Here is a 12,359-nt window from a genome sequence, read left to right as displayed (position 1 = left end):
TTCTAGCAGCCAGGACACTGGTGTACTCTGTGCCAAGTTATGACTCCTCGACGGATGCCGGGTTCGTAGCGGTCGTTATGAAAGGCCAAGCGCAGACTAGGCAGACAATCCAAGTCGTCCTAATGAAGCCCGTCAAAGGTGAAGTGGGCGCGAAGTGCCCCGGCGCAAACAGTCTCGCTTGTGACACATGAACAACCCGTCCTCCTAAACGTTCAGAACAGTCAGGCACCTCTATATATCTGGAAAGCCTCGTACAGGGAGGGGTCGAAGACGTGAGAATAAAACCCTATAAAAGTGTTATTGCCATTGTTGCCAAGGGGTGGGACGTCCTAGAAATATTGATCGCCATCGCCAAACTCGACAATAGTATGTACGCCCACTCCAAGGCAGCGGCACTACGTCTGGCGTAATCTGCAACGGTGACAGTGCCATATGTGATGCCGATTTACCTATGTTCCTTGCCAGGTATAAATGCATCAAGCTGACCTTCGAGGTTGAATGCATACCATTATACTTGAAGCTTGGGCATTTTCGACAGTAAGTTCGGCCTATCGTTCCGAAGCCGCTACAGTGCAGGAGGTGCATGGGGATGGGTCACGTGAGCAGAGTCTGCAACAATTCCATCGTATGCCCGAGATGCTCGAAGCAACAGAGCGCAGACATTTGTCGAGCGACTGCTTTGATGCCTGCAAGTTGCCGTGGCCTCCACGAATCTTCCTCGAATGACTGCCTCTTCCCAAGACACATAGAAACTTGGTTCTGACAGCTTTTGGACTGACAAGTTTTCTTGAAGGAGGTAACCTGGCTTAAAGCATGAAGGTTTTTTAACCACGCCTTGTTCACGATTTGAAAGAAATTTTAGCGGAAACTGGCGCGAAGTGTCGGCCAGGTGCATCGCGCGAACATGCGTCTCGGCGCCTTCGAAAAGTTTTATCGGTTCCTCTTTCTTACACAGCTGTCTTATAGACCAGGCACCTGGTCCTAGCAACGTGCGGTTGCAAGGCAGGTGTTGCAGGAAAATGCAAACATGCCAAATCAGACTAACCATACAATGTATTTGTTGCTTAGCCACGGCCTGGAAAGTCACAGACAGCTCGGACATAGAAGACGTTTATTTGGGGCGTGCGATGGCTTTTATCACCTGAAGTGTGAAGGGAAGTGGCAGCGGAAAGAAGGAATTGAAGTGTTCGGCGCACGCACAGCACTCTAGCATGACGAAGACAACTCTACCCTCTCCTCCAAAATGGAACCGTTGCACTGGCTTCCGCTGCCTCGTTGACCGGCGCAGGACTTACTGCGAAGCTTCGGCCGGACTCAAGGTAGGTGGGAGAAGAGAGGTGCGAGGTTGAATGTTATTGCCCGCAATTTCGGCTGTATCAGGAGAATAATCTGGGGCGGCCGCTTCCAAGGGAGTGGTTACATTGGCCGCCGTGCAGGGTCCTTTCGTCTGGCTGGGCCCTGGACCACGAGCAGTCGTGTCGGTGACCGGAAACCTTGGTGATGAATCCGAGCGGCGGCGCACCTGATCGACTTGCCGCTTGACGATTGCAGTGGGAGGCTCTACGGTTACCATCCGTGCTCCTGTCGCCGATTTGACATGACCAGGGATCCACTTCTCTCCCTGTCCGTAATTGCGGACGTACAAGCTGCTGTCTGGCGGCCGTGTCCAGTCGTGGCTCCCCTCAGTTGGACCTGCAACATTCACAGGGAAGCAGGTGTCTAGACGCGATCTTATTTGATACCCGAGGAGCATCTCTGAAGGTGATTTCCCAGTCTTCACAGGTGTTCGTCTATAATTGAACAGCAGCCGTACCAATTTCTCGTCGAGATCGCCACCCTTTATTTTCTGAATACCATCCTTTATCGTTCGCTCCGCCCTTTCAGCAGCTGCAGTTTGACTGTGTGTGAAAAGGTGCTGTGCACAGGTTCGTAATGTTTTTTGCTGTAAATGTGGAAAATGCCTTACTCTTGAAGTGTGTGCCGTTGTACGTGGCACACCAAAGCGGGCAAACATGCTCCTCAGAGCCTTTATTGTGCTTTCTACGTTTGCATGCTTCACAGGAATCGCTTTGATCCATTTGGAGTGCGCGTCCACTACAACCAGGATCATCTTCCCAGTTACGGGTCCTGCGAAGTCGATTTGGATCCGATACCACCGTTCTTCAGTCTTCGGACATTCTAGGGGAGGTGCAGCCGGTGGCATAAGTAAATTTGCTATTCAATTTCCACAATTGGCCGCGCGCTACTCTAAGTCGCGGTCAAGACCTGGCCACCAAAATAGGGAGCGTGCCACGGCTTTCATAGCCGATGATCCTTTGTGGGTTTCGTGAAGAAGTTGCAGGTAGCGCTATCTGGCGTCACTGTGTATGACGACGCGATTGCCCCAGTATACGAGGTCATGGGCCAAGGACAGTTCTAGTCTACGCTCATAATAAAGTGCTAAATCGGGCTTTATGTTTGCCCTGCTTGGTGACCAACCGCGCGACACGCAATGTTGAACCTTACGATACAGTGAAATTCTAGAACACTACAGAATGGGGAGGAGAACCCTGCCCCCCCCCGTACATCTCTCACAAAGAAGGAAGAAGTAATCTGGCGAAAACTGCAGACGGGTACCTTTCCAAACCTGTATGTCCTACACAAATGGCATCCTGAGGTGCACTCTTCCAAATGCAAAAACTGAAAGCATAGCGACCCTAAATCACATGCTGTGGTCTTGACCAGCGCTACATGGTCTACATGGAAACAAAGAGTCATGGGGTTCCTTCTTCCATAGCCAGGAAGGACAAGTCCAGAAACATGTCATCGGTCAAGCCCAGGCCGCCGCCGGAAGTCAACTGATTCCGGCCGACGTCTAGGGGGGAGGCATACGGTGAAGGTGAAAGGGGGAGCTGCGTCTCACCCGATCACCCATACTCTTTGACGGGTGCAAATAAAGTGATCTCTCTCTCTCTTAAGCAATTTCGAGTCGACATTCGTTAGATTCTTCAGTTCACGCGTTGAGACCACACCTTCATCTAAGCTTTTGAGTGGGAGGACGTACTCCGGGGGCTCACCTTCACCTCTGTCTCTGGTGGTCTGCTGTGTCAGTCTGCTGAGAGCATCCGAGTTGAGTAGTTGTTTCCCAGGAACATACTGAAGCTTGTAATTGTAGCCTCCGAGGTACAGTGCCCAGCGTTGAATTCGCGCAGCCGTCATAGTCGGTGTCTGGCGGTCAGGTCTCAGAGGGCTGACGAGAGGTTGATCATCCGTGACCAACGTAAATTCACGACCTAGAAGATAGTCCCGGAATTTTGTTACACCGAAAATCAGCGCCAACACATCACATTCTAACTGGGAGTAGTTCCGCTCTGCTTCGGTCAGTGTTCTTGAGCGAAAATCAATAGGTCTATGTACGTTGTTGCTAGAATGAAATGGAACTGCTCCGACCCCTAGCGACGACGCATCACACTCTAGCTTGAGTTCATTTGTACAGTCGAAATGTACAAGCACTCGAGCATTTTTCAGACGTTCTTTCGCTGCATCAAACTTTTATTTTATTTTATTTATTTGAACCTCAAGGGTCCCTGACGGGACATTACATGAGGAGAGGGCGCAATAACAGCGGTTAACAATGAATTACATGGGAATCATGACGATGACGTGGATTCCTTGATGGCAACTTTTTGCGGTGCTTTCCATTGCCACCGAGCGTTTTTCCCCAATAGTTAATTGATACAGCGGTGCTAGGTACGTTGACATGTTTGGAAAAAATTTCGCGTCGAACGTCAACATTCCGATAAATGACCGCCGTTCGGTCACGCTCCGTGGAAAAGGTGTGTGCATAATAGCTTTCACGTTGCTTTCGATTGAATAGAGGCACTCGCCTTCAATGTGATGTCCGAGGTATATAACAGCTTGTTGTCGAAATTTGCATTTGTCATACCGCAACTTCACTCCATGATCCCGAAAACGCTCTAAGACGACTTTCAATCGCTCTCCGTTATCGCCTTTCTTCTCGGATACGATTACATCATCAATGTAGGCTTGCACGCCGGGTAGACCACTGATAATCGTGTCGATTTTTCTGTGCGAAATCGACGGCGCAGTCGATATTCCGAACGGAAGTCAATTATAGCAAAAAAAGCCGTTTTGGGTATTGATGACGCAGAGTTTGCGTGCGACTTCGAGGTACCTGACTGCAAGCGTCTCGCAAGTCGAGGGTGCTGAATCATTCACTGCCACTTAAAACTGCGAACATATCCTCGATTACACGAATAGGATATATTTCGATTGCGCAAACAGGGTTCAATGTAGCTTTAACATTGCCACAAATCCGTACCGATCCATCTTTCTTTAGCACCGGCGCTATAACGTTGCCTAATCCTAATGGCTGACTGGCGATAAGACGCCAAGGGAAACGAGTCGGTCTAGCACCAAAGCTACCTTGTCGCGTAGGGCATAAGGAAGGGTCTCGCCTTACAAAACTTTGGTATTGCTTAATCTTTGAGGCGCAGGCTCGCTGGAGGACCCTTCATTAGGCCGAGCTCCGTGGTGAAGACGTCCTGGTAGTCTGAGAAAATGGATTTAATCTTGCAGGTGTCCGTTTCGCTGGTTTCTGTGGCTCCGCAGGCCGGAGTCAAATGTAGCACCGGAGCGCCAGCGTTGTCCTGCAGCGTCAGCAGGTCCCTTCCGCATAGGCTTGGCCCTTCGCAGTCGAACACCATGAGGGGACAGTCCACGAGCACGTCTCTGAAGTCGACACGGAATGTCAGATCACCTAGCACCGCAAACCGCACTGCGTAGCACAACTTCACACGTGACGGCTTCTAGGCAGGCCAATGGTTTTGATGCTTCCTGTACTGTTCCTTAGAAATGACATACTGGCGACCAGGTGTCGACTTCCATTGCTAATTGAACGCCGCTCCATATAAATGAGTGGCGTATTGGTGGCTCGAGAAGATTTTTACGCTCCGAAACCAATTTCCTAACGTGGACTTCGTCACTGCCATCGTCCATTGGCGTGGTTTCCGTTATTCCCAGTGCAACTGTTTGCATCGCTCTGGCAGCTAACCTTCAGCGGTTAGGGTGGCTTTAACATTTCCTAGCAAGGTGTCCCCGCCGCCTACAGCGACAACAACGCTCTTGCTCATCCGCAACTGACATCGTCGTGTTTCGAGCTGCCATACCTTCCGCATTACAGATGCTCTTCAGCCTTTCTGTATTCCCCGGAGGGCGTTTTTCGAGCAGCATGCAATTTGAATAGAGCCTTTGGCTCTGATGACATTTTCAAAGCGTCATTTTCAGCAGTTTCAACCGAAATTGCGAGCGCTTCAGCCTCCGCTATCGTGATGTCGGCCTTTCCAAGTAATAGCTTCTGTAGGGCCCTCGACCGAACACCGCACACAATACGATCCCTGAGCATCCGCTCCAGGGCGTTGCCAAAATTGCAGTCATCGGCTATGTGCCGTATTTCCACCAAGAACTACGTGACATATTCCCCTTCCATCTGGGAGCGATTAAAAAACTTGAAACTCTCAGCTATTTCATGTCGCTTCGGGTCATAGTGCTCGCTCAGCACCTCGAGCTCTTGCTCGAAGCTCAAAGCTTTTGGGGCTCGCAGTGCGACCTTGACGGCTAATACTTCCACGGTTTGTGTGCTCAATGCTGCCACGAGCAGTGCTCTCTTCTTGGCCGAATCGGTGATTTCGTTAGCTTCAATGTAGGCATCTGCTTTAATGAGATACGGCTTCCACTTATCTGTATCTTCGTTGAATGCAGGTAGCATATGATGAGTCATGCTTGTCGTCTGTGAGGCTGCCTTCGCGGATGCCGATTCCGGGTCTACTTTCACCGACTGTGGAATATCCCATCCTCGTCGCCAGTGTTGCATAGCCACGGCCTGCGGCCAGGACAGTTACTAGGCACTGACAGCTCGAACATAGAAGACGTGTATTTGGCGCGTGTGATGGCTTTTATCCCCTGATGTGTAAACGGAAGTGGGAGCGGAAAGAAGGAATGGAAGTGTTCGGCGCACCCGCAGCACTCTAGCATGACGAAGACAGAACAGTATTAAAGTCCTTATGAAATCCTCTTCTCGCGAGCACTGATAAGCTTTTGCATTTCGCATTTCATGTGTGTGAGGTTATATCATGGTATCGTACATTGCGTGCTACGACAAAAGGCAAAACAGCGAATGTTCTAATATATTTTTGTGGGCGGATTTGTTCTATGTTCGGGCTTTTTTGAGACTGCAGCCAGTGAAGGTGGAGTATGTGCTCAACCCTTTTGCAGGCATGAAGTACGCCCTGAAGTACGCCCTGAAAGCAGCTAAAGCAAGACCGGTCTCTTCTTCAGGAACAGGGCTAATTGGAGAGAAATGGGAGAGGCATTTACTACCCTGCAGTAGGCGTAGTCAGGCTGATGGTGGTGATGATGATGATGAATTAAAGATAAAATAATAGCGGTTCCGGGTCAACCAAGTACAGCAATAGTAATTCTCCTTATAAGCAATCCATAATATCACTGCAGTAAGACTTAGTTGGGAAGGAAGAAGCATCGTATGCATTATTTGCTACTGTCTTCCCACACAAAGCCTAGAACCTCTACTAACAGAAATATAGAGAATATTTTATAACAGCGATGGCTTCATATTTGCTGGAGGAGATTTCAACGCCAAGAATTCAGCTTGTGGTAGAAATAAGACCGACGGCAAGGGAATTGAAATAGAAAATTTTATCAGTGCCGGAACTTGGAATTATTAAATCATCCCAACACTTTTCCTACGTTCGAGTCCAGCATGGACGACGCGGGATTGACTTGACAATATTTTCTCCACAGCTGACGTCTTATTTGGTCTAATGGGAGGTTCTAGATGAATTTACAAATGGCGACCACAGGTATTTAAGTATTAAGCTTTTCGATTAACCAGAGGCAAAAGTAAGGAAGCTTACACACAAGGGAGAGCTTAAAGTTCTTAAAGAGCGAGAAAACTGTGCGTGTTTAAAGGATACAGCTGAAGCCAACAGTGCCGCAGTTAATCAACTTGAACATATAGTCAACGCCTTATATAATAATAACAATCTTATCCAAAGACATTCGAAGGTAACAGCTAACAAAACAGAAAGAACCAATTTTTGGTGGAGCCCGCAAATATAAAGAGAGTGGAAAAGGGTGAACGCACACAGAAGATGATTCCAAAATAGATGGGAAATTATTAGGGACATCTACAAAGCAAGGTAGAAGAAGCAGTCTAACAGTATAGTCAACTCCTCAAGAATCCGAACAAAAATAATAGAGACATATTTGTACAACCGTGAAGAATAGTGATCAATTTACCTTACAAAATGGCTGCTAACAAAATCAAAGAGGCAATAGTAATTTCGAACACCCGAATCAAATCAGGTGAAGCTACGACATTCACGATTGATGAATCTGTTGTTGTTAAACTATTTGCAAACGACTGTCTAATCTACAGAGTTGTTAATGATAATCACAGCCAGAACCTACTCAGTGAGAACATCTGCAACCTAGGGGACTGGTGCGAACGGCGTGGGATGCAAATTAATTTTCAGAAAACAGTCTCTATGTCAATCACAATAAAAAAAAAACGTCCCATTCGTATGACATTGGCTATCAGCATATTCATTCAGTCTCGCCTGTGAAGTACTTAGGCTTAACAATTAAAAATAATCTTAGTTGGGCCGAGTACATTAATAACATTTCTTCCAAAGCATTTGCTAAACTCTGTTCCTTGCGCAGAAAACTAAAGAGTGCCCCGTCAAATGTAAAGAATGAAGCATATTGTACACTTGTTCGCCCAGTTCTCGAGTATGGATTCGTTGTGTAGGACCCTTATTTCACTAAAGATATTAAGGTAGAGCGCTCTGATCGTCACGCTGCCAGATTTATCTTATCCTATTATAAAATGTCCTCCTCAGTCACCAACATGTTAAACAAGATTAAACTAGAAGCACTCCATACAGCGACAGATTGCCGGACTGAAGTTTATTTATTTATTGTACTATAACAAAATTCGCCTATCAAGTGACAATTATGTTTTTTTTTTCCCAGCGCTCAGGTCCGTTAGACTGAATCATTCTGCAATAATAATGCCATATTTTGCACGCACAACAGTATTTCAAAAATCTTTCTTCCCCATACGATTGAAAAGTGGAACTGTCTCCCTCCCTCTATTGTTTAATGTTCTGACGAGGAAAAAGTTGAATAGTTGTTATCGAAGCATTGTAATGCCCTCCTGCTTGGGCAGCACTAGCTGTCTGCAGTATTTCTAAATAAAATAATAATAAAAAGGAAGGCGTTTGTACCCCTGCTACTCTTGCCGTTAAACTATACTTGTTTAGTTGTTTTTATCCCGTCTTCGTCCCTGCGTCCATGCCTGCTCTAGAATCTGCTTTGCCCCGCACGGTAAACTTAAACCAGGATAAGCGCCAATTTTGTTACGCACTGTCACCCCAATCCGTGCACCTTTTCCTCCCTCACCTCACCGACTTAATCCCTCATGAAGTGGGGCTGAGAAGACCCTCATGAGGGTTTATTTATTTATTTACTTTTTATTTATTTATTTATTTATTTATTTATTTATTTATTTATTTATTTATTTATTTATTTATTTATTTATTTATGCATACTTTCAAGGCCCGCAGGCACTACAGAAAGGATTGCCCTCGTAAGGGTGCCGATGTCAGTTGTCGTTCGCGGCGAAAAGCGATGTTCACGTGAACACGACAGGAGCGAGTCGAGTCAGACGTCAGCCCTACTCGCCGACCGCGCGTTTACGTAAACGCCATCCGGGTAACAGCGGCGATGGTCAGCGCAGAGCACTGCAACGCGAGCTCTGAAAGGAGGCGTCCAGGATCGCGAGCACCAGTACAAGACCACTTTCTCCTCTTCCCTTCCACCGACCCCACAAAGGTCGGGTCGCACTCAGTCAACCTACTTCGGCACGACTCAGCCCAACAGGCCGAGTCGTACCGATTCTGTCGACTCGTCGAGTTCATTTTAAAACCGAGAGGGCAAAGTTGAGGTTCTCTGTCGGGAAGAAAATCGATTACTCTGTTCATGTAAACGCCGACGAGTCGAATCGGGGAGTGCAAGGGAAGGTTCTAGTCGGGTCGGCCGCGGATGTCTTGGCTCGCTGATCACTGTGCAGATTACACGGGTGAAAAGATTATCTGGCTGGTAAACAGCAGGAGCAGGGGCATGCTCACAAGTGCCGCCGTGCCTACTAGAACGCGGCGTGACTGGCTTGACTCGAAAAGTATTTTATCGACAAAACGCGCAGTAGTCGAATTGGCATGACCTCTCTCAGACCGACGACTGAATCGATACGCTCCTGCCAGCTTCATGTAAAGTAGGCTAACAATACAAAGATGTGTCAAGGTACGGGTGTTCAAATTAGAGAGACGTCATCACATTAGCATTCAGTGATGAACAACTTAACTTTTAAGTTCCGACCTCCCGTGAAGGTTGTAAAAATGTTTTCATATCACTTTCTTCAGTGATAAAAAAAACTGCACCCCTACTGTTGCTCGCTAAGTTTTGGTTTAAGTTTCTTTTTCAGTGCACCTACTTGTATAACTTAGCCTCACAAATATGTTTTACGTCACCATGTCTATGTTATACAAAGGGTGTGTCACCTAAGATATTACACAATTTTTAAGAATTCGCTTGAAGAGTTAGAGTTTTTTTTGTTTTTGAGTTTTGGCATAGCATTGTCATCGATGTAGTACATCATAATACATTTAAGGAGTGCTAATTAGCAGGCTGGTTAAGGAATATTGAATAGTTAACAGTTTAACTATTACCGTTAGGCTCCTTAATTATTGAGAGGCGTGTAGCTCACCATAAGTAATATCCATATCAATTTTTAGAAAATTCGAAAACGCGGTTACCCTCGGCGCTGTGGCCCAAACATTTTGGCTATATCGCGCCTAAACGCATCCGCTTTCGCGAAGCTTAAAGGCAAAACAACCTCTCCAGTGCACGTAACTCGTTGAAAAAGCGAAAATTTGTTGAGAGACAACATTAAGGCTAACTCCGTTTTCGAAATTCTAAAAAAATGCATATTATGGTGGCCTAACAGGAGCCTAAAACTAGTAGGTAAAAAGGTAACAATTGAATACTAATTAAGCAGCCTGCTAGTTAGGACGCCTTCTCTGCATTTCGATGCACTACACCGCTGACAATGCTATGCTGAAAAAAGCTATCTTCTAACACAAAAGCCAATTTTTAAAAACTCTGGAAATTCGTAGGTGAAACACCCTATATACATATACGCGCTCATTCGTTTTGTTGACTGCTGGCGTCCTTCGCAGGTATGTCGATCGTTATGAGCGCCTCATTCCCCTTCCATTGTCCGCTCAGTAGCTTGCCGAGGGTCTCGGTTCTGGAAGTCTTGATAGCGTAAGAAGTTTCTCGCACAGCTTCCGCCCTCACCGTTTGATCATCTCCCACGTGACACTTGCGGTAATACAGAACGCACTACGTCCGCCGCTATGGACGAGGGTGGCCCTGGTGAGCACTCTCAATGTTAGGTTACAGGCGCATGAACATACCCCCGGAAATAGACGATGGAACAGCCGCCGCCGTTGCTCGGCTGGTAGAGCACCGGGCGCGAAATTCGGAGGTCGTGGGCTTGGATCCCACCGGCGGCATATGCATAGTTGCTTTTGCTTCTGCTCATCAATTATCTTTCAGCGAATGAATAATAGACTACTCAACTCCCACTGATCATCACAAATTGATGAAAAAATGATAACTTTCCCCTATGCCCCTTGGCTTCGGTGACTGTTGTCTTCCTTAGTATATGTACATAGTGTTCTATGTAAATAAACTTCTTTCCTGTCCTATACGCGTCGTCTTTATCCGCTCGGCAGGCCACCGCCGCCTACACAGCATCTCTACACTTTCGTCTGGTTTTCCTGTAAAGGCTTGCTTAGATGTGCCACGGGCGTGTATGCCCTGCCTCCTCCTCCGCCGCATTCGCAGGTGGTCGTAGGCGGACTAGGCATGCTCAAAACTGCGCCAACCTCACCGGTGAGTGAAGCTGGGATGCACGCCCCGTGGACACCCGGCTCACCTGCCGCCGCTGTGCCCGTGGCGTCGTCGCTGTGCTTATGCATGTCGTCGACTCCTCGGTGGTCGCCGCAGGGGCAGTGCTCCACCACCGTGACGGCGTCACACGTTGGGCCGTCGCCGCCGCGCGGCGCCTTGGGGTCCTGTGTCGGCACGCTGCCGTAGCTGGCAGGCTTGAAGTTTAGCCCGTGAAGGTCGTCGGGGACGCCGGTGCCACGCTCGAAGGGCCCCACCATGTTGTCGTGCACAACGGGCGGGCCGCCGCTTGTCTGCGGGTTCTGCTGCTGCCGCCAGAGGCATGCGCCCGAGCAGCAGCAGCAGGAGCACGGCTGGTCTCCCCGGTCGCGCCAAGCGGCACATGCAGCGGAGTCCTCCTCAGGCTGCACCTCCTCTCCCCCACGGAGAGGCCCCGGTTCACGAGGCAGCACTGCGTTGGCGAGCCATCGACGGTGGCGTCAGTGCACACAGAGACGCGATCGCTCAGTACGGCTGCCGCCTGCCTTACTCACTGCCTCCCTTGAAACAGCAGGGCGAGTGAAGCCTTCGCTGTGCGGACGGTCTGCGATGGTACCTGCAGCTATGACGAAGCTTCCCCTCCGGCTGCGCAAGATGGCATCTTCTTCCTTCGAAGGCCACAGCACGTTCCGTCGCAATCGTGTCGCGCGGCTGCGGCTAAAATGAAGCAACCTAATAAATGTAGATGCTGAAAGAAGGCGCTGGTGAAAAAAAGATTTACAGATGCACTGGCGCTGGATAGAAGTTGTTGTTGTTGTTGTTAGCCTATCAAAAGATGGCACATACCCACACTGGGGGATCGGCCAAGAATGGGGTGGCTATTCACCTGAACGCAGTTAACAAAAAAGGAAAAGCACGTGGTAGCGCAACACCGGTGAATTTTTGTCATGAACAGAAAAGGGATGTGTGTTTTGATTTTAAAATTTTTAGAATAATAATAAAGAGAGGGATTAAATAATAATGATTTAGTCAAAATGTAATAATTCATAGAAAAGAAAAGGTTGGAACACTTAGCAAGGCAGTCGGTGAGATTCTGTTTCAAGAATGCATTGCCCGGTTTATGTTATTTTCGTCTTCTTCCAAGCTCGCCTGCATAGCAATGGCAGCTCACTCGCCCTACGCGGCGCACAGTTCAGGCAATCGAAGAGTTGAGCGCGGCACGGACTGAGAAGCACGAGCGTTAACTGGTGCTGCTTCTCTGAACAAGGTCGCGTCAAGCCTCACCTGCTTGCCGTCTTATGACGACGCGCACACATTATGTTGCAAAG

At 48.1% G+C, this 12,359-nt stretch overlaps 1 protein-coding gene across 1 annotated transcript; it reads right to left on the bottom strand.

Moving 5' to 3' along the window:
* Positions 1-1,094: 1,094 nt before the first annotated feature.
* Positions 1,095-11,439, bottom strand: LOC144108229 (uncharacterized). The gene is made up of 3 exons (XM_077641510.1): positions 11,081-11,439; positions 3,057-3,272; positions 1,095-1,692 (listed from the first exon to the last, which is right to left on the bottom strand). Exons 1-3 carry the CDS (start codon positions 11,310-11,312, stop codon positions 1,292-1,294), a joined length of 849 nt encoding a protein of 282 aa, XP_077497636.1. The 5' UTR covers positions 11,313-11,439; the 3' UTR covers positions 1,095-1,291.
* Positions 11,440-12,359: the final 920 nt, after the last annotated feature.

The sequence above is a fragment of the Amblyomma americanum genome, chromosome 1 (assembly GCF_052857255.1).
Source record: "Amblyomma americanum isolate KBUSLIRL-KWMA chromosome 1, ASM5285725v1, whole genome shotgun sequence".
Lineage (NCBI taxonomy): Eukaryota > Metazoa > Arthropoda > Arachnida > Ixodida > Ixodidae > Amblyomma > Amblyomma americanum.
This window is presented reverse-complemented; position numbering and strand designations above follow the sequence as displayed.

Coding starts and splice junctions, on each gene's coding strand:
- LOC144108229 (XM_077641510.1), bottom strand. CDS start 11,312: ATGGTGGGGCCCTTCGAGCGTGGCACCGGCGTCCCCGACGACCTTCAC. Junction 3,273..11,080: donor CACGGGCACAGCGGCGGCAG/GTGAGCCGGGTG, acceptor ACTATCTTCTAG/GTCGTGAATTTACGTTGGTC. Junction 1,693..3,056: donor CACCAGAGACAGAGGTGAAG/GTGAGCCCCCGG, acceptor TGAATGTTGCAG/GTCCAACTGAGGGGAGCCAC.